The sequence below is a fragment of the Pan paniscus genome, chromosome 9 (genome assembly GCF_029289425.2).
Source record: "Pan paniscus chromosome 9, NHGRI_mPanPan1-v2.0_pri, whole genome shotgun sequence".
Taxonomy (NCBI): Eukaryota; Metazoa; Chordata; class Mammalia; order Primates; family Hominidae; genus Pan; species Pan paniscus.
This window is the reverse complement of record NC_073258.2, coordinates 22,377,706-22,400,095: the sequence shown is the minus strand read 5'-3', so window position 1 is coordinate 22,400,095 and position 22,390 is coordinate 22,377,706. Positions and strand designations below refer to the sequence as shown.

The following is a 22,390-nucleotide window of genomic DNA, read 5'->3' as shown; positions in this document are numbered from 1 at the left end:
CTAATGCATGCATGAACAGGTCTGAGAAAGCACTTTCCAACTCTCGGCTGGGACCAGGTTAGGCTCCATTCAAACAGGTTTCCGTTGCTCACTGTGAAGCAGGAGCCAATCTATTTGCTGGCCACAGGGCTCTAGAGTCCAAGACTTTGACTTGAGCTTCAGTTCTACCACTTAGTACCATCTGAGTGGTCTTAGGTGCAGGACCAATCTGCTTCAAGCCTCTGTTTCCTTCTCTGTAAAATGGGGATGGTGACAACTACTCCCGTGAAGGTATTGCTGTGAGAAGGTGTTTGCTGGTGATGGGGCAAACAGTCTATAAATGTGGGCTTCTATTATTTTTATTATTGTTATTTTTGTTATTGGTGTTATTATCATTGTTCCACAAAATATTTTACTTTGGAAAATCAAACACCCAGTATGCACATGATAAATTCTTGGTAAACTGCAACAGATGTATCGTGGATAACATTAAAGAACTACCAGCACTGAGCATCATAAATGAGCTTGATCAGCTTAACCACAGATGGAACTTCTTTTCTGCTAGCCCCCTCTGGACCTCGTTCACTTGGATTTCTAAAACCACCCAAGGATTGTTGATAGGAAATGCTGCTTTCCCTTCAGGCTAGTGGTGATATCATCAGTTTTGAAAGGGCCAAAAAATACAGCAGACTCAGAATGACCTCCTCACCTTGCTGGACTTATGGTCCACGTTAAAGGTGGCGATAACCCCATCTGTCAACTCCCGTCCCTCTCGAAGCACTATATACTCAGACAGCCGGTTGGCCAGGTAGGTTTTCCCAGTGCCGCTGGGGCCAGAGAGAATGATCCGACGGTGCTCTATCAGGAGGGAGACGTAGCGCTGCAGGATGGGCTTGGGAATCAAGGACTCAAACACCAGTGAGTCCAGGCTGTTTTCTGCGAGCCCTGCATTTGAGAGAGACAGGAAGCATCTGAAGCCCTGTAGAAAAGGCAGCTCTCTGTGCTTGCCTAACTGGGACTGCCAAGACCTGAGGTTATTCCTCTCCTCGGCAGTCCACTCACCTGAGACTCCTGCACACCCAGGAACACTGGAGGCTGAGAGCAAAGTGCTACTGCTCTAGGAAGTCACCTCCCTGTTCATCAACGCCATGTGCTTCTGTCTCCTGTCTTGGCTAACTTCCCAGATTCAAACTCACCTTGAACATTTTGGCTCTCAGTCCCTATCTGTCCTCTGCAGAATTCATGAGGCTCTGGGCTCTATTTGCCTGTCTGGATTTACTATACTTACTACACACACACACACACACACACACACACACACACACACACACACACACACCCCTCTAGTATACTATACCTATGGCATCTGCCCAAACCAAACCTGAGTCCTGTCTGTCACAACCCTGAGGTTGCCTCTTCACCCTGCTCCCTCCCACATACCAGGTACCACTGCTATCCACACTAAGATGTGCCACGAAGGCAACAGCACTTTTATCTTTAAAAGGAGGAAAAATGCAAGGCGGGATCATTTGATTCCGGAATGTGAATACTGGCAGACCTAGCCTGAAATGTTGTTAGCTGGGACTCTTGGTCCTCAACAACATCAAGTGGAAACTTATCCTTCTCCTTTCCTATCTGGGACAATGTCATTAATCAGGGTTGTTGGCTTCACAAGGGGTACCTTTTGGATACTGTCTCTAAGAGAAGATCCATCCAAGGTTAGCTGTCCAGAACCTCAGGTCACTGTTAAAAGGTACTCTCAAGAAACCAGCAAAATTAATAAAAAGTAAACTGAAGAGTATGTACTGTTTTATAATAGCATATTCCTTCTACGTACTCAGTCACTGCTAGCAGATCCCCCCAATGCATCTATATCTAAGTGTACAATGACTCTTCCAGAATGAACATGACAAAGGCCCCCAGATGCCTTATCTGCTAGGGACAAGCCTAAGATTTTCCTGCTACTGAGCTTGATGTAGTGTACACTTGCTCAAACCTCAATGCAAAGTATGGAGTGTAGGGTCTCTAAATTTAATAATAATAATAAACACAGGAAAAAAACACGAGAACACCCTCTCTGTATATATATGTACTGCTCTGTTTCGGTCTTCTGCCATAAACCCCACAGGAAGTGACTATTTTGCACAAGAGCTCACTTGAGGAAATGCAAAGTCAAACCCCCTTCCCCTGGTACCACTGAAGTGAATCACTGCAGCTCAGGCAACTCTTTCAGCTCAAATCCTTGAGTGGTTTTTAGTGTCTTGAAGGCATAAGTTTTAAGTACTCTAGGAAAGAGAAGAGTCAGGTGTCACTGAAAAATAAACCTGAGCTGATCCCTTGAGGTGCTAAAACTTGATGTGCTGACAGCAGCAACGGATCAGGGTCTGCAGAGGGGTGGCACGCTCCACTAGAGGCAGGTAATCTTGTTACTTTCTAGAGAGGCTTGGCCTGGTCTCAGCAATAGGCCATTCCTTTTACTCCTCAGTCCTTTGTAATGCTCACAGGTAAAACCAGCAAGTGAACAACGCATGCTTGGCAGGAGGGATGAAATGCAATTTGAACTCAGGACATAAAAGGCTCTCCTTAAAGGGTTCTTGTCGAGGATGATTGTTCCAGTGGGTCTGGTACTCCTTCCTGCTTCCCCTCATGGTAGAACTCTTCTTTCCCATGGGGAGCTCATTCCTGGTGGTTCAAGTGGAACCAATCCAGCTCCTCCACCAATTCTCCTCCACTGGTCCAGCTCTTCCACCAACCCAAATGGATGGGCTGGTGCCCAGGCTCGGACAAATCCTCTCCCTGGTCATAATGACCAATTCAGTGATGGGCATTTGACCTATAGTGGGCCAGAGTCATCCCTAGGAATTATCTGTTACATTTTCCCAAAAATCCCTCTTTCCTTCAGGTTCCTAAGCTAGAATAAGGAATTGGGCTATCAGGGGCCATTTCATCAACCATGTACAAAGAGCTCAATAAATAAGCACAGTCGATGGGCAAAGCTGAGGCAGGCCTGGTCCTGATTCACTGTCTGACCACCTGGATCCAGCTGTGCTTGAGGTGTACCCCTGGATTGCCCAGGGCCATGAGCCCATACATTTCCTTTTTTGTTACAGCTACTTTTGAGTCTGTTTCTGTCACTTATAGTCCAAAGGCACAATTGTGGAATTTCACTTGCTAGCAGGAGAAGGCTGTGTGAGGCTCAAGCAATATGTACCACTTGCCACCTGCAGAGCAAGATCTTAATTCCTGCTGATGGAAAATGGTGGGGTGCTTGTGGAAATTCTACCAACCAGGAAATACACCTTGCATCAAACAACTGCAAAACTGCAGTCAAGAGCAGTGCCTTTCAGGGAAGAAAGAAATGAGACAACACAAAAGAATGAGCCTAGTACAGTATTTATGAAAGTCTATATTCAAGTGGTCCATAACATATAGGAAATGACAGGGTTTTACAATCAAATACATTTGGGACAGACTGGATTAAACAGCCTTTTTAACAGCAGGAGTTAGGACATTGAATGACAGAGCCTTTGATGTACCAGTGCACTCCTGTCCCCTAAACACAAATGGGGATAACGATGTAGTTTCCCAGAATTGCATGGCAGTGAAGCTTTTTTTTTCCTCAGTGAACTTTGTGGGCCTGGAGTTCTAAGGAATCCACTGGCCTGGGACTTAATATCACTAGGTAATGAGAAACTGGAAGCTCTAGCAGCATCATGCGTGGGCACAAGCTTCAGCAGTTTCATCAGGATGCTCAGAGTGACTCCTACAGCCTATTGCAAGTCGTGGTTTTCCCATCTGTAGAACAGGACTGCATCCAAAGCTTGCTGGCAAGAGTAATTCATCAGTATTGGTGAAGCCCTATTTCAACAGGGTTATTAAGATTCCATCATCTCAGAGTCATAAGGCTAATGGGATCTTTTGTTAGATAATTGCAGCAATAAACTAAAATGATTTTGTTTCCTAAGGTGGTTGAAAAAGCAAAAGACGGTTCAACTTGTGTAGAGTAACTGTGGTAGAAGGGAGAAAAGCAGCCCACAAATATATGCACAAACAAAACTGGGGCCACAAGTGCCTATGCCAAGTCACAAAACGAACACTGCAATTCCTGAAAGCTCCGACCTCTGCAACAAGCTCAATTACCTTTCACAGTCACTGAGATGGTCGTGTTCTCTCCAACCAGATAGCCACAAGGAAGCAGCTCCGGTGTTTCGGAAGTGTTGCTGCGCTTGATTTCTCCAATGCTGTAGCCAAGAACGCTGTCTGAATTCAGCCCTAGCTGACTCACTGGGTCGACATGAATGATGTATTCCTGGAAAAAATAAAAAATAAAGACCCCATCAAAGATGTGGCTAAAATCTGCCCATGACTCATGTTTTCCCTGGGTGATTTATGATCATATTCTCTTCTTTCTCAGATGTCTGAGTTGAAATTGAGCTGTGGGATGAGGGGGAGAAAAACTGACTTTCTAAGGGGATAAAGCCCGAGTACCACAGGCCTCTTAAAATACAGATTTATTTGGGTAGCAGTGGAAGAAAAAAAACAAACCCCTAACAAGGTTGTGAACGTTTAGTCTGGATGAACCAAGTACGGAAAAGCTAGGCTGCTTTTCCTAAGTTTGGCTGAAGTCTTGAAGACATCAGGGCCTGTGAATGGTGCTGGAAAGTTCACAAAAAATTAATTTTGACGGGAAATCTCTCTTCCATCCCCTTCTTTTGGCTCAAAGATCATACAAAGAGATTAAAATGCAGACTGCTAGAAAAAATCAGCTCTAGATCTTTGAGAAGGAAAACGTGCGTTTAATTTGGAAAGTGTTCCCTCTTAGTTGAGTGAACAAAAGGTTTTAGGTTAGTAAATGTAGAACTAAGGTCCATGTACTAGGAGGTGACTGCACGATGACTTAGGTGGAATCCCAGTAACAGGCTTTGCATGGTCTCATTTCCTCACTTACTATGATGCCAGTGTGTCTCTTTTCAGCCCAAACTGTTATTCTAATCCAAGGATGTCCCAACTGTCCATCACCAGAGATAAGTTTTTGGCCTAGGTCGGAGAATCGGTCCATCTAAGCCATTCATATGTCTTCTCTGGTCTCATTTCTATAGGCTGGCTTACCAGGATGGGGACCAATCTCCAGTCAAAAAACAGAATTTTCTCTGTATGAGGCTACCTGGATCTAGCTGTTAGAAAGAAACTATAGTGTACTATTAGGTTGTTGCAAAAGTAATTACGGTGGTGCAATTACTTTTGCACCAACATAATAGTTAAGTTAGGTTTTGAAGTCAGACCAACTAAACCGGACCAACGGGGTCTAATTCTAGATCCATGACCTTGAACAAGTGCCCAACCTGACCCTCACTTTCTTCACCTTTAAATGGGATAATATAAGGGGCTTGGCATAGTGTCTGGCACAAAAAACGTGGGCTATTATTACTACTCAGGGAATATGATTAATGAGCACTTATAGTTGTTGACTTACTTCAGGACAATAGAAAAAAATGTACCAAAAGCTTCCTTCAAATCACCGTGTGTTTCAAGGTTCACCTTGGTACTCATTAGTTATTTATCCCATGGCAAACACCCAATCTAATAATGTGATTAAAAAGAATAGAGAAATAAGTATGGCAACATCCTTGAGCCTGGCCATCGATCAGACATTAATGTCACTCGTAAAACAAATCAAAGACTCTGAAGTGTTGGCACAGGATACCTGGAAAATCAAATTAAATCCCCCAAAATGAAGGCTAGAAATCTGATGTCTAAGCCCTGGCCACAGATTACACACTCCAAAGCATATGTCCTAAGACACAATTCTAAGGTGAAAAGAGAGTTGGACATTAGCAGTTCACTGTGAGAGGATCAAAGAGTTGCTCAGATCACACTCACTAGCTGGCCCACCACTGCAAAGGGCAGATGGAAAGAATTTGGCCGATGACCAGTCTGTACTTACCATTGTCCTTCCATTCCCTTGAGAGCCAGGGAACAAGTTCCAGCAACATTAACATGTAGGGAAGGGGACAGGTCTGAGAAATGGCCAAGCTCAGGACATCAACCTCTCTTTTCCTCCCCAGGCCCGGATGCCCATGTTAGGTAGTATGCTGTAGCCGTTGTCTTGAAACACTTACTTTGAACAGCCGTCTAACCACCCCATCGAGCACATCCCACTTCGTCTTGCCACTAACTCCAATGCAGCCAATAAGAAAGAGGTGTGGTCTGGAATCCTAAGGGTAAGGAAATGTACACAGGTGAAAAAGAGGTGGATCTTTTCTGACTCAGTTCAGCAGAGGACTCAGGTTGCCTTAGAACTCCGCCAATGGTTTGAGAGGGGAATAAAAGTCCTATTTGTATTAATACCAGGTATAACTTAGGTGGAAGTAATAGTCTTAATACCTTTCCCTGCTTTACTGCTAAAACAGCGTTCCAAGAGTCAGGAAGAGAGGATTTCCTCTCTGGAATATGGAAACTTTGGCTAAGTAAATGTGTCAGACAGGGCATAAATCACATATTCCTTGTATGGAACTCTCTCCACATCTGTCTAGCATCTCTCTCTTTTCAAACCTTGCTTATAAACTCACCTCTTCCAGGAAGCCTTCAGTGATTAACCCCATCAGGCTCAGAGCTTAAATTGCTTCAGCAATTCTGTACATAACTTATATAATGATACATTCTGTACTAATTTATATTTAGTTTTAGGTATTTCTGTCGTATTTTTGCATATCAAGTTTACCTCCTTACTAGATCTTAAACATTGTCAGGACAAAATGTGTTTCTATTTTTTCTTCTATCTTGTTTTTAAATAACATTTATTGTTTTTATTCTTGTTAAAACTTAAAACATGTGCAACTCAGAAAATTAGTAAAACTCTGGGAAGAATACTCTCAAAACATCTTTTTCTAACTCTTTTGCATCTCTGTTCACAGGGCTTTGCGTAGTGGCAGCTAACCAGATCACAGTGATAAAAGAAAAGCTGATAGAACATGCCATAATATTGGGTTTTTACATGCTCATAAGGATCAGAGTCAGGAGCGTGGTTGGGCGGAGGTGGGGGAGGTGTCATATGGCGGCTAAGCAAAATCAGCAGAGAAAAGAGCACCAGTCTTGCAGTGACATGATCTGACCCCACCACTTGCCCCTGGCTTCAAATAAGTAATGTTTGGGGTCTTGGGTTTCTCAATTGTATAATGAGGATAATAATCCCTGGTCAACCAACCTCACCTGTATGCTGTAGTGATGCAGAATAATATAACTTTTGAAGGTGACTTGTAAACTTTTGTAAAAGGTATGCTCTATCTGTTCATATTGACAATCACTAGAATAAATAGTCCACAAGGTATAACCTGCATTTACTGTAAGAATGAGTTTCCCAGCCGGCTGTGGTGGTTCATGCCTATAATCCCAACACTTTGGGAGGCCGAGGCAGGTGGATCACAAGGTTGGGAGTTTGAGACCAGCCTGGCCAATATGGTGAAACCCCATCTCTACTAAAAATACAAAAATTAGCCGGGCATGGTGGCAGGTACCTATAGTCCCAGCTACTTGGAAGGCTGAGGCAGAAGAATCGCTTGAACCTGGGAGGCAGAGGTTGCAGTGAGCCGAGATCGCACCACTGCACTCCAGCCTGGGCAACAGAGTGAGACTCTGTCTTCAAAAAAAAAAAAAAAAAAGATAAAGAAAAGAAAAAAGAACGAGTTTCCCCTAATAGTCCATCACTTTACTAGCTATGTTTTGAAAACGGAGCTATCTATTGTATATTTCATGGCTAGATGACGCTAATGGAAGTGCCAAAATGCTGAGCTTACCCCCTATAGTGAGGCTAGCAAGCCAGCCACAAAGCTGAATCCCCTAAGAAAGGTCTGGCTGCAGACGCTTTGCTCTGTGGGTTCCCTAGCTGTCTGAAACTACAATAGCATGTTGGCTAGAAATACTAAGAAATAACAAACAAAAAACACAAGGGAACTTGAAATGGTGACTCATGAGGCCTTTTCACATTTATTCGAGAAATAGTCATTCAAAGCATCACTGGGTTTTAATCACTGGCTAAAATTCAACTTTCAATATCAGCTCTAGCCCCCATCCCAAAACAGTCTCTGGCAGTGGTATAGACTCTGGAAGTTCCTAGACTTTGGAAGTGAACAGAAACCGTACTAGGAAAACTCAGATTCCCCAGCCTTGGGGAGTCAGGACGCCCCACTAGCTCTATTTTCAGCCACCTGCATGCTCCCAGGGCTTGGCATCTCCATCCCTTGATGTCTACCAAGATGTCTACTCTTGGTGACTGATGACCGATAAAACTGGTGCTCTTGGTCGGCTGCATGTGGTCAGCTTACTTCTGTACCTTACATGCTGAATGTGCATAGCTGCCTCTGAAGTGCTTTGGGAGTATATTACATTCAGAAAGGCCCTTTCCAATGGATGTTAGTGTTTAGTTAATTACATGAAAGTGAAACGTGGGACCATTTTTAGTATTCTTTATTAGACTTTCAAGCACACGAGAAAGGGAAATGCCGTTCGCACACTTTACTTGTGTCAGAATGCTGCAAGGGATTATGGTTAGTTAAGAGAAGGGTTAGTAGTATTTCCAAATCACCTTAGGCTCCAAGGTGATAGAGGTTTTACAATTAGATCACTAAGCTAGGTAGTTCTACCTGGGGGAGGGACAGGCAAAGCAGGGAAAGGGATCCAACTAACCTCCTTCCACTTCATTTCCTCCTGAAAGCTGACAACTATCTTAACATGCCTGCCTCCTTCCTTCCGAGCCGAGCATTCACCAGTGTCATCCAGCAACATGTCTGCGAATGGAAAACATCAACAGCCTTAGGCACATGGGGACAGCAAAGCCAGCTTCCTGACACCCCCGCTGCTGGTTGGCACAGCAGCGGGACAAACAGGTGTCAGGGTGCAGGGGGTGGGGGGGAAGGGGAAGAGGAGAGGGCAAAATGGAGAATGCAATCACAGAAACCAATGGTGGACCAACCAAAGAACCAGTAGGCTGACAATGCACCTTGCCGGATGGAAGTGCGAGGGAGAGACTCAACCAAAACAACAACAGCAGCAGCATCATGGATAAAAAATAAAAGCATCAGCCTTAATACGCTTACAAAGAAAACCTAGATTGTGTTCACTGATGGTTGCGCCAGCCTGGAATCCATCCTGAAGGCAGGAAGATCATAGACCAAGCCACTGCCTCAACTGAGACCTGCTACTATGGGGTTTGTGTACAGCATTCAGCTTGCAGGTCAGCCTCTTAAAATGGATCAAACAAACTCAGCATGGTGGGCGAGGGGATCCAAGCTCAGGGCTTGGAGAATTTGGGGTGCTGGAGCAAAGCATGAGAGCAGTCTAACGGCTGGGCTCATGTTGGTAGCAGACTCACACCCAGACACATACACACCCCAAGTGCACACACGCCTCTTGCCTCTCCATTTGATCTGTTGATCTGCTTATTTTGGGGTTCTCGCTTAGAGATCAGGGTGCCAGCTGTAGGTCCATTCCTGCCCCCAAACCCTGTAGGCCACTCACCCAGGCTGGTTGACTCAGTGAGGTTCAAGCTGTGCTGGGAGAGGCCCATGGACTGCCTCGGGGAGGCAGAGATGGACACTTGGGAAGGAGCCCGGCTGCAGCCACTGCCTTGAGACTCTGACTTCAGCCGATCATTCTCAGCTTTCAGCTTCTCTATTTCACTCTGCAAAGAGTAATGGAGAAGCTCCCTTAGTAGGCAGAAGTAATGTGAACAAGATTTTTCTGAAGGAAGGATCTGAAAGTTCCCTGCAGAAACCAGGCTGGTCTTCCACCCAAGGCGAACAACACCCTCAGAGAGATTTAGCAGTGTTTGCTAACCCTGCTGTAGACACAAGACATGCTGCCACGGGAGATCCATCCATTCAGAGAACAGGCCTTTGAAAAGACCTCTGAAATGCTTCCCAGAGTCTGCTGCTTGAGGGTTAAGTGAAAAACAGTCTTATGATCTAAGAGGTTTGTGCAACTCTGGCTTTTACAGGCTTCTTTCCTGCAGGACTTCTCAGAATCTTTAATGAGCTCCTCTACGCCATGAATTGAACAGAGGCACATGGTGTGCAGCATTTTCCAAACATATTTGATCAAGGTATTCTCCTTTCATAGAGCTTCTCATGGAAAGAGTGTTTCAGGGAACCTCCTTTGCGAAACACTGACTCCATTAAGGTCCCAGCAGACTCTAGAGGTATCTTTCATTCTATGAATATTCATGAAGAACCTACAATGTGCAAGGCATTGGTGCTACGTCCACAGAAAGGTATGCAAAAAGCCCAGAAGACCCAAATGTCTTCACTCCATGGCAGAAGGTGGGAGGGGCTGTAAGAACAAATCTACAAGAATACTCAGATAAGGGTACTAACTCTCCAGCTGCAAGACTTGGAAAGGAATCAGGCCGAGCATTAAGGGAAGGGTCTAACTTGGATGTGCCGAGGAATATACCCAGTGGAGGGAACAATATGAAAGAGGAATTTCCAAGGATGCAAAGGGGGCAGTCAGCGACTCCATCTGGCTGGCGAGTAGATTCTGGGAAGAGGAGCTGGGGAGGGTGGTGTGGATTAACAGTGGAAATGACCCTGCAGAAGGCCTTGAAGGCCAGCTGAAGGAGACTGTACCACATGCCACAGGCACCAGGGGAGTCACCAAAAGTATTACGTAAAGGAAGAGCATGGGTACTCTTATTCTTCCAAAAGACTGGTCTTTGAGCAATGTGTGGGAGGGACTGAAAAGAGATAGAGGCTGGGAAAGTGAGGGCTGCCACCAGATTCTGATGTAGCCCTCAGGGCTTAGTGGAGAGCAGCCTCTGGGAGCTCCTTCATAGACAGCCTTGAGCTCAGCCCATGCTCCTGGGCTCTCACCTGCATCCTGTTCATGGCCTCCCGGAGCTGGTCCAGCTGGTGGGCAGAACTGAGAGCTTCTAAGCGGATATCCGTCAGCTTCATCTCCTTGTCTCTTAACTCATTTCGGAGCTGCATGACGGTCTCAGCTTCACTATCCATGCATTCTGAAATTCTAGGGAAAGAGGAATGTTACTGATGAAAGCAGCTCCTTTTAGTCCCCTACTGAACACTGGTCCACATCAATCATCAGGTTTGTTTAGCAGTAACTGTGAATAACCAGCTGCCTGGTGCTTCCTGGGGGTGACAATGCCAAAAGCACCTGAAAACAGATTTTATTCCTTCTCTGTATTCTTTTTTTCTTCTTTACATTGGTTTATTTAGACCACTGATGTTTAAAATCGTTAATATAGTTAGATTATTATTTACTGTATTGTTACTTTCTATTTGTTGTCCTTTTTCTTTGTTCCTATTTTTGTCTTTCACTCTTTTCCTGCTTTTTGTGGTTTCACTTTTTAAATTTTATTTTTATTTTTATTTTTAGAGACAAGATTTCATTCTCTACATTCTTTCTTTGCTGAGCTCTGGCAATCAGAATGGCTTTGGTGTGCCTTTCAGCAAAATTCCAGGAATATAAGGATAAGCAGGAGCTGGCAAAAGAGAGTAGTAACCTTCCAGTTTGATAACCCCCTCCCCCACCATGTGTACACAGCTGGGCTTCCATGACACCACACGCCCTTGAGTTCCAAACCGACTCAGAGAAGCAGGGTCAGCTTACTGTTTTAAAGATTAGAAACTTCTTTATTAAACAACTGAGGGGTGATTTTTATTTGCCAAAATGGGGATGAAACCTAAAGATATGCGTGGAAGGTGTTAATCTGTTCCTGATCACATTCTGAAAACTCACTCCCCTAAAAGTGTCTAGACAGATCAACCTTCTTTAGTTCTCTCAGCCCCCACACTGCTTAACACACTCAGGGCAAGAAGGGAAACCTCTTCAGGGAGTTAGAGAACAGACGGGATGGTGTGACAGGCAAGCCAAAGTTGTATCTGAAAACTCTGCAACAGCCTGGCTAATTATCTTCTTTTCCCTGCTGCACACCAGGTCAAGGTCACCATGGGACCCTGTAGAGTTCCTCTTTCTGAAGAGGTGGTTCTTCTAGCTTAGGCTCCTTAGTTACTTAGGTTTGCTCTTCAAACACCTGGCAAATCAGCACAAAGTAGAAGATCATACAAGTCGTGATGAATTGCAATGTTAGGAAAGATAGTTCTCTTAAAAAAAATAGTTCTGTGAGTTTCAACGATCTTAGCATCTGGGTTACTGGGTGATCCAGAATAGAAAGCTTTGACATTTCTTGGACTGAAAACAGAAAAACAACCCCAAACACCCCCATTCTCAAGTTCATAAAGTTACAAAGCTGAAGCTGATTATGTCTAAAGGAGATGATAAGCATGTGGTCTCTGCAGAAATAAATGATCACATGAGTCTGCTCTCCAAGACCCAAGCTATGGGTTTGGGGCCAAACAAAACCTGACCTGTAAAACTGGGTGAGGGTGTGGAAATTTTAATTCCCAAAGGAAAATGATTTATAAAATTGTTAAAAGAGATGAAATTGTATTTCGGGGGCAGAAAGAACTGGAAGAAAAATTTAACACTTGAATAGCCAAATGTTTCTGTTGCTCTTTTCTTGACCTGAACCTGAACTTTTTTGATTTGAGAGACACGGTAAAACCACCTTATGTTTTTAAAAGTTACCAGTCACCAAGGAAGATTCTTAGCTTCAAAATCTTATTGAAAAACCCAAAGAACTCCTGAAAATGATCTAATTATTTCCATCTCACACTTTTGAGAGACTGAAGCCAATAGATTCAGGGCTAAAAGGGCGAGACAGAAATGTCTTTAGAATTTGCAACATCCTTTCTTTCTCAGCTCTCTGTACTTTGAATAGCCTGTGGTTTGTGAGGTTTACTGATAGAACCATGCTTTTTTTTTTTTCTTTGGTTTGGGAGGTTTGCAGGAGGAGCTTGCAAAAACTGGTTCTATCTTGAGAAGACTATGGTTTCTTGATTTAAATGGAGTGTAAAGTCTGAACAAAATTCCACTGTGATACTCCCTTCTTAGCCAAATCATGTCCTACATGAATCTTGAAGGCTCAGATTCACTGCAGAGAACAGTCTGTTCTGGCTGACACCATGTGAGGCTGGTCTGTCCAGCACTCCACGATAAGGCACCTTGCTCAAGTCATCTTCACCTGATCTGCACCCTTTTCCCAGAAAGCTCTCAGCAAGAGAGAAAACACCTTCTTGGCACTCATGTTATGGAACGTATCACATGGGTTACTTTGCAGAGCTTGGCCTAAACCCTTGACTTTACAAACGGTACCAAACTGAAATGAAGAAAGTCTGTGTTGGGAGGACTCTGTCCTCCCTATGCTCCTCCAGAATCAGCCAGCTCTCAGAAACACACAATGATGAGGCCTCATGAGACAGATGCCCTATAACGTAGACATGATGTTGAAAACACATTCTTGGCCCGGCGTGGCGGCTCACTCCTGTAATCCCAGCTGAGGCAGGTGGATCATCTGAGGTCGGGAGTTCGAGACAAGCCTGGCCAACACGGCGAAACCCCGTCTCTACTAAAAATACACAAATTAGCTGGGTGGTGTAGCTTTGGTGGCAGGCACTTGTAATCCCAGCTACTCAGGAGGCTGAGGCAGGAGAATCGCTTGAACCTGAGAGGTCGAGGTTGCAGTGAGCCAAGATTGCGCCACTGCACTCCAGCCTGGGAGGCAAGAGCGAAACTCAGTCTCAAAAAAAAAAAAGAAAACACATTCTTTTGCAGCAGCCTTAACTAAGCTTTAGTCCCTAATCCTAATGCCCAAGACAGAGCCTTCTCCCCTAGTTCCTTCCCTGACTAGACTTATGCTGTATCGCTGATAATTTCATTTCAACTTAACATGTCACCTCTGCTTGGCTGCTGGCTCCTCAGGGACCAGGGTTATTCTCTGCATCATTTCTGGTATCTGATCACATTTACATAATGGGTACCTAACAAATGCTTATGGAATACCTAAACAAATGGGCTAGGTAGTTGAAGTATATTATTCCATTTCCTTTGTACATTACTCACTCCATGAAGAGGTACTGTAATTATCTCCAGTTTTAAAATGGGGAGGCAGAGACATGGACACAAACAGGCCCAAGACTGCACCATGTAAAAATGATAGAGGCAGATTCAAACCTGGCAGGTCTGCTCAGCTCTAGAGCCTGTGTTCCTGAACTATACCCACTAGGCGCTCAATACATGCTTGTCCACTTCATAAACTGCTTACTGAAGACACCTTATGTGTGTTTTTCCCTACTCAGTCCCTTAACTGTGATTCAAGCCTTTTTCCACTGTCTCGTCCACAGTCAGGGCTGGTGGCATACCTAATTTTAAAATGCCTCGAGTGTGGGAAAACGTTGCCTTACCACAACTACCATTCCTTTCGCCCACGGATTGGGGAATTTCCTAAGCCCAACTCCTCTGCCTATGGTTTTGTCTTTGAACTCCCTCTCACATCTAGATTTGCACATTCTTACAAACCCTTCGAGGTTGGAAACAAGCATTTGCTCTCAGCCTACCCTTTGGAAAACGAGACCAAAAACAAACATCTCCAGTGTGCATGGATGCTGTGGAATGTAAGAAAAGGGCTGGGGAGCCAGGAGCCAACCCCACCTGATTCCTCTGGGGAAAGTGAGTGGCTTGGAGGATAGTTCGGCCATGGTCCTGCACAGCTGAGTGCATCACCGCCTCTCTCTGCTCATCTTACTTGGCCGCCCAGCAGCATCTGGCCCCGTTCCTACTCCCTCCAGCAACAGTTTCTCCTCTCTGCTCCCAGGTTTCCTCCCACCTTGCTGGCCGGCAGCTGTAACTCCCTCTTTCTGAACTTCAAATATCAGAGTGCCCCAGAGCTCAGTCCTCTTGCCCTCTTGCCCTCTGATCATCTTCGTCTTCATTCAGCCCCTTGGAGAACTCTTCCAGTTGCCCAGCTTTCGACACCACCAATAAGTCTGTGTCTCCCAAATCTACACCTCTAGGAAGTCCAGGCTGGTTGACCTGGATATGGATGTCTGCTGGCACCTCAAATTTAATGGAACCAAAGTAGTGCTCTGACTCCCCACTCTGCCCCACTCTGTGTCTCCCACTCATCCCAGGTACTCAAGTTGTAAATCTAGGAATATCCCAGGATGGCTCTCCTCTTTCCCTTGCACTCACATCTGATCCATCACCATACACTGTCAACTTTTCTTCAAGAATATATCCTAAATACATCCAGAACTCACTACTGTTATCAGTGGCTCATTCTTTCCACCAAATATTTGAGTGCCTGCAAAACCAATACAGTACTTACCTCCATGGAGCTTCTACTGTAGATCTGGGGTTGGGGTGGGGGACAGAGAACAAATAATCAAGGAAAACCTCTATGTCAGGTGTCAGGGGGCAACATGAACAATGGGGAAAAATGAAGCAGGGGCAAAGGGACCATGGGGAGCACTGGCTCATGGTGGAATGTTGGTTTATGCAAGTGAATGGGCAAGGCCTTATTCATTAAGTCACATTGAGCAGAGACCTAAGGAAATAAATATCTGAGGGAAGAGCATACCAGGCAGAGGACACAGGAAGGACACAGGCCTTGAGGTGGAGAGTGTGATTGGAATGTTCAAAGAAAAAGTGGGCCAGAGTGGCTAAGAGCCCCTGGGTGATCTCCCTTCCCCATATTCCTTATACACAGAACAGAGACTGATCTTTGTAAATTCAGATTATCTCATATTCCTGTTTCAAACTCCACCACACCCACCCATTATACATGAAATCGGATGCGAATTCACTTCAAAGCCTTGCGTGTTCTAGGCCCTGACTATGTCTGTGGCTGTAGCCTCTTCGCATATGTGGGAAGTCACGCTGTCCATCCCTCTCTGTTTCAGACACATCGAACCTGTTTCTACATCAGGCTCCTTGTGTTATTTATTTTTTGGGTCAGGAAGACTGCCCTGCTCATTGGGAGGCTGGGGTGGCAGAGGCTGCTATGTGTTCACCAAAGCCCATTTCCTCCTTCACTTCTTCTGCTGCAGGTGGTATGGCTTTGAGTCCTGGTCAGTGGACTGTGGGAAGAGGCGACATAAGCCTCTTCTAGGCCTGGTCCTTAAAACCCTCCTGCAGGTTCCTCTGCACTCTCCACACCTCCACGCCCACTGGCTGGACACAGAATGTTGAGCAGTGGACTGGGCCCTGTGGATGGCGGGAGCCTCAGTGCCTACATCACTAGAGGGCAGGCCACCTGCTGACTAGGACTATCTGCACTGGGTTTGGAGTGAGCAAGAAATAAACAGTCATATGTAAAGCTGCTGAGCGTTGGGCTGAGTTTGTTACAGCAGCTAATGTTACACGCTGAAACTAACCCAGTGGCTCCCCCTGGCATGCAGATTCAGCTGAAATGTCACCTACTCAGAGGGCTCTTTTCTGACCACCCCATCTAAAGTTGCTGCCAAGGTACTCTGTATCTCAGCACTGTTTTAATTCACAGCATTAGCCCTTAGCACTCTCTAATTTTCCTAGTTTATTCAGGATTTATTTGTTTAACATTCACCTCCTCTCTTGGTATACAGGGTCCATGAGTAGGAACTTTGTCTTGTACTTTATCGTAACCACAGCTGAGAATGGGGCCTTCAGAATGAAAGTTCAGGAGTAGAATGAACTGTACTATGTCATGTCTCCACTAGTATTTACTCTTCTCAGGGGTGCAGAATCTGTTTAACTTTTTTTTTTTTTTTTTAAACGGAGACATGGCCTTACTCTGTCACCCAGGCTGGAGTACAGGGTGATCACAGCTCACTGGAGTCTCAAATTCCTGGGCTCAAGTGACCCTCCTACCTCAGCCTCCCAAGTAGCTGGGACTACAAGTATGCAACACCATGCCTGACCGATTAAAAAAAATTTTTTTTTGTAGAGACAGAGTCTCACTATGTTGACCAGGCTGGTTGCCAGCTCTTGGCCTCAAGCAATCCTCCCTCCTTGGCCTCCCAAAGCACTGGGATTACAGGCGACAGTAACTGCACCTGGCTTGGTTAACCCCTTTTTGGTCTCTTCAGAGCATCTGGAATAGTGCTCTGCTCACACAGGTTGCTATACAAAAAGTTTAAATCAATAAATAAAGAAGACATGATGAGTTCCTTTTTCTCCTGGTCAGGAGACAACTGAGTTGGGATGCTTTGGGATGATGGCATGTGTGAGAGTCACAGGCAACTGGTTCTTTACTCTTTCCTTAGGCACTCTGCAGATGGAGGAGGACACACTCTCTCAGTCATTTGTCTAATTCTTCACTCAAAATAACACAGGGCACTGGGCTGGGCACTGCAGGGCCAAACCGAAGTCCAGTCCCTCAGTGTCCTTCTTCCTTCCCCCATTCAGTTTTACCCTCACCCATAGCAGTAGGAAGTACACATCCCTGTGGCTATCTTTTACTAGGGTGTTCTCCAAGAAAAGAGGAATTGATCATCTAACTCAGTAAAGTAGAGACCCTGACAGGGCCATGTTTCAATAGTGGGTGAGGTTGCTTAAAAGTCATAACCCTGGTTGGGTGCAGTGGCTCATGCCTGTAATCCAAGCACTTTGGGAGGCCGAAGCAGGTGGGTCACCTGAGGTCAGGAGTTCAAGACCAGATTGACCAATATGGTGAAACCTCGTCTCTACTAAAACTACAAAAATTAGCCGGGCATGGTGGCATGCGCCTGTAGTCCCAGCTATTCAGGAGGCTGAGACAGGAGAATTGCTTGAACCTGGGCAGCAGAAGTTGCAGTGAGCCGAGATCATGCCTCTGCACTCCAGCCTGGGCAACAGATGAAGACTCCATCTCAAAAACGAAAACAAAACCAAAAAAATTTCATAACCCTACTATCCTCTGTTTCCCCTCTTCCACTCCCATGCAGTTGGTATACTACAAAGACCTGGCCTCTGATTTTGCCTGTACTCCCTCTACCCATCTGGTAAGCTGCTAAGGCAGAGCCTTAAGACACTTATGCTGTCTTCAGTGGGCTGGCTGGTTAAGTGGACTTAGGGTCAGCGGCACAGACCTGGCCCCCTGAGAATGAAGAAAGATGGAACAGCACGGAAAAGGCCCTTCATGCATAGTATTTAACTTGGCCTTCCCAAGAATCCAGTGAAGTAGATGTAATGAACCCTATTTTTTACTAGTGAGGAAACTGAAGTTTATACAACCAAACTTCTTTCTCTAACCCTATCTCAGTGGCTGTCCTGACCCTGGCCATGACTTCCCTCTTCTCCCATGCACTGTCTCATCTCTCTGACAACTTTCCTTGCAGACTACCTGTGCTCCAGTTCTTTAATTCTAGACCTGGAACACCATGATTTCAAAAGAAATTCAGCCCTACTGAGCAGGGCCAGCCTTTCTTACTGCTGCAGGAAGCAAGCTCCTGTGTATCCATTTATCTCATTCAATTCTTAGGGCTAGGATACGTACACAAAAACCATTATCCCAAATTGATATACAAAGGTATGGAAACAAAGAGAACTTAAGTAACCCGCTTAAGGCCAACAAGTTAGTTATGGATATTGACACCGTCAGAACGAAAACCTAAGTTTCTTTTCTCTTTCAACTTTCCCAGTCCTAAAGCATTGAAAGAACATGCACAGTCCTATTAAAGCAAAGCATAAAGGATCCCAAGGAGCAGATGTGTCATAACAGGACTCCTAGCCATTCCTACTGGAGAAGGTTCTCAGGGGCCAAAGATGTTATCTGACTAGGCAGACAGACTTACAGAGAGTTGGAGTGAGAATTCCTCAGCAGTGGGGTGGAACCTGTGGACCCATTGTGTGGTAACTTTGGTGAGGAAGGCAAAGAAGAATCCGTCATCTCCTCAATGTCTGAATGAGAGGATGCAGATTTTGGGGACTTCTTCTTCCCGAAAGCTTGCTTGAAGGAGCTGCGTAACTGAATATACAAGACTGTCAGTCTCACAGCGGGGGCAACCAATGCTTAGACCTTGGCAAAACAGAGACATGCACACAAAAAAGCGATTAATTCTCCCATGTTTTTCCCCCCACCAATGGAAGAGGTTCCCAAGAGCTCTTTTGAATCAGTGCATTAAGGGAGGAAGAGTTATCTGGTGTTGCCAGCTTGAGGGACTGCATCTGTGGGTAACATTCCATGCCTACTCTTGGTTCAAGACTAGATGCCAACAGCAACACAGAGTCTGGCTCAGCAGATGGATGTTGGGAAGATGAGGTTACACAGCAACAAAGCAGGATGCTCAGACACGGTGATGGATGCGGATGAGGTTAGTCATATCAATGGATGGGTTAGCTTGGTATCTGATATTAAAGTTGGTCTTGCTTACCTCATTGACCTGCCAGAGAAAACGCAAGCAAAAATGGGGAAGGGGGAGGAAAAAAGACAATTTTTTAACAGAGAAAGCCAGTGACAGGGAAAGCTTCGGACTTTCAGACACAACATGGCTAATAATAAACACCACACACAGGGGAGGTTTCCAGTAGGAACACAGATCTTTAAAAGCACTGGGGGCATGTTCCTCCCTTCTGAAAGGAAGGGAATAGCAGGTTGGGGAGTCCTCTACAATTCCAGTTCTTCCAGCTTTTCCCTGTCTGGCTGAAATGGCTGCCTCCCACCTTCCTGTGCTTCTCATTCTCTTCTTTTTTCTTGTCAGTCACCTCTCTGTGCTTTAAATTTCTGGGGAGGTTGGAGTGGATGTCTTCTTTTTGAGCAGTTCTAGCTTCACTGTTACACTGGCCCTGGATGGCTGTATAGCTCCTTAACCTATCCACTTAGGAGTTTCAGCTATTTGTGTATATAAGAAGATACTCTAATAAGCAGCAAATTAGCCATGTCACTTGTTACTCAGAAAATGGTTATTTTAAAGAAATTTATTAACCATATTGGGGGAAAAGGAACTAGTATATTACAATTTCCCCAAATCATGAGATGGATCTGAAAATTCTTCCCCCCCCCCCCCCCGCCCCCCGTTGCAGGAAATGGATACCTAAACATTTTAATGAGAACATAAAGAATTAAAATGCAATGTCTTCTCTGAAAGCCATAATCAGATTTTTCTAGGCCAAAAACTAATGTTTCATCTTGAAAACAGGCCTTTTCAAAGTAATTTCCTTTTTCTAAAGTCTTTTTTCCTTGTGAAAATACATTCCAGGGGTTTTCTTAGTCACTGAAAAATTCAGAAAACAGGCCATTCTAAAAATTGATGAGATTTTTCTCCCATCAACAGGTTTCATCTATAATAAACCACATGTCCAGCTTGTGGGCAAATCTAGATCCCTTTTCTCTCCCATTTCCTACCTCTGATAATATTTCCAGAGAGCAGTCACAGAAACAGAAGGATTAGGGACACAAGCCATCAACTGAAATCCTTGCCTCTACCTCTGGTGAAAAGCCAGGTGGAAGAGGAGATTACAAAGATCAGACAGAGCTAAGCTTTGGGATTAGCTGAGGATGCCAATTATCCATCTTCCCTGATTTGACTGATAAGCGGGAGTTGTCTTAAAGCAACATAAGCACGTTTTATTTCTTGAAGAAAATGGAATAACCACTATTTTTCGTAGAAAATATCTCTCTCGTCACTTTGAAAATCAAAGCTGACCATGTTTATCGATTGCATATTAGAGACAGCAATATGAATTAATCCTATCTGTGTTTAGTCATAACAAATAAGTTGACTAAGAGCCATTAGTAACTTAAAAAAGAAAATTTAATCAGAAAGATGAGAGGGTCACACTAGACTGGCTTTTTAGCTTGCTTCCAATGCAAGTCATTGACAACCAAAATTACTAAATCCCTGATGTCTGTATCACTAGACCTCGCCACCCATCCAAGATAACACAAAATGAGTGAGAAGTGTACAGAATGAATGAGGACACTGAAGCTACTAGTGAAACAGGATGCCGTCAGCACAAATGGGGAATGGGGCCACTGGTCAACTCCAGATCAACTTGAGATATTCTTGCACTGAAGACAAGGGATAGCAAATCTCAGTCAGAGCTCTGTAGCCTTTAAAGAAGAATTAAAAAACTGGATGGAGAGTGGGGGGTGGAATTTTTCTGGGAGAGTGGAAAAAACCACTCAAGGCACCATTGTCCAAAAATTCAAATAACTCATTGGGATTATGAACACATGGAGAAACACTGTAATGGAGACTGATTCTATTAAACTTGCTATTTGAGGTACAACCTCTGGTTTAGAACTACTTGCTAACTTCTAACACTGACATTAGGAAACTTTTATTTATAGGACATGGTCAAAAAGTTTTCAAAGAGAGGGTTGGTTTGATGCTATCCCTAGGCATTTGTGATAATAAATAGATAAAGATTATGGCTAAAGATGGGATAACTAGCAATATGCTCAAAAAATATTTTGGATCTATGAAGAAACCATTTAAGAATAACTTTCCTCTAGTACCTGAAACTTTGTGGCCAACATATAATGAGGAAGAAATGACACACATATGAAATGAAAGATGAGTACTTTATGAAAAGTCTCATGAATGAGAAAAAAATACAAAGTGGTAGGGATGTTACAGATTCTAGTGTTTTGCTGAGTACAATATTGATTTTAGTAAAAATCCATCCACAAACCATTTCCTGGGATCTACGCCCAAAGTGCTATGTTCCACAGATAGTAGCTGGGCTGGACTTTATCTGGGGAGATGCAGCAGCCAGTTCTGCAACTGACTCTGTCCGTCAGTCCCCAGGAGAGTGGATGTGCACTCACCCAGTTCTTCCTCTTCTTCTTCTTTGAGTCACTCTCTATGTTGCTGCCCACGCTGGAGTGGCTGGTGGCACTGTTGATGCTGGAGACGCTGTCTGAGGAGTGCTGCCTGCGGATGCGGAGGTCTGCAGACTGGGCAGTGCCGTTTCCTGGAGACCAAGGCAGGGTGTTTCAGCAGCTGCCAGCCTGAGCCCTATTCTTTATCTCAGGATTTTGCCCTTTAAGCAAAACCCACCCACCTGAGGACTACTGGGTGTTTTCCACATATACATCAACTCTGTTCCCTACAGCTGTTTCTAAGATCCTTGAATAGGTGAGTGCATTGCCCTCTTTGGTCAGTTAAATGAGGCCTATCTCTCCCCACTTTACAAAACAGAAGTCAAGGGAGGTGTAGGGAGAATTTCCCCAACATCAGCTCTTAAGCTTTAGATAGGTGTGGAAATGTGCCTGTGAACTGAGCAGTTGGCACCTTCATTGCTAGCCCCCTCCCTCTCCTGCTCTCTGGGCTCCTGTCACAGTGGCCTTCTTGCAGCCCTCTGGAAGTGCCATGCCTGCCTCATCTAGGGCCCTTCCATGTGCTATCCCTCTATCTGGATATTCTTTTCCCTTAACTCTGTCCAGCCAACTCATTTGCAAATCCTTCCCATTTCAAAGCTATTATCACTTTTTCGGGAGGCCCAATAGACTAAACAACACCAATATTGAAAATGTGTGATATCTGACATAAAGTTTGCAGATAGTTTTTCTCATGAGGACAGAACTACACCTAAAGGCTGG

The 22,390-nt window shown here is 44.7% G+C and overlaps 1 protein-coding gene across 13 annotated transcripts in view; it reads right to left on the bottom strand.

The window, feature by feature from the left end:
• Positions 1-22,390, bottom strand: part of NAV2 (neuron navigator 2) — a 770,363-nt gene that overhangs the window by 19,654 nt on the left and 728,319 nt on the right. For 11 of the 13 annotated variants that reach the window (XM_063608132.1, XM_063608133.1, XM_063608134.1 and 8 more), the window contains 8 exons: positions 21,617-21,762; positions 18,639-18,811; positions 10,842-10,995; positions 9,493-9,655; positions 8,662-8,762; positions 6,099-6,194; positions 4,120-4,288; positions 689-924 (listed from right to left, as the gene is read on the bottom strand). In XM_063608132.1, the coding sequence (XP_063464202.1) occupies positions 689-924; positions 4,120-4,288; positions 6,099-6,194; positions 8,662-8,762; positions 9,493-9,655; positions 10,842-10,995; positions 18,639-18,811; positions 21,617-21,762 (1,238 nt within the window). Of the gene's footprint in view, positions 1-688; positions 925-4,119; positions 4,289-6,097; positions 6,195-8,661; positions 8,763-9,492; positions 9,656-10,841; positions 10,996-18,638; positions 18,812-21,616; positions 21,763-22,390 lie in introns of those variants that run through there. The other 2 variants (XR_008620161.2, XM_055094235.2) reach the window with 2 other exon arrangements.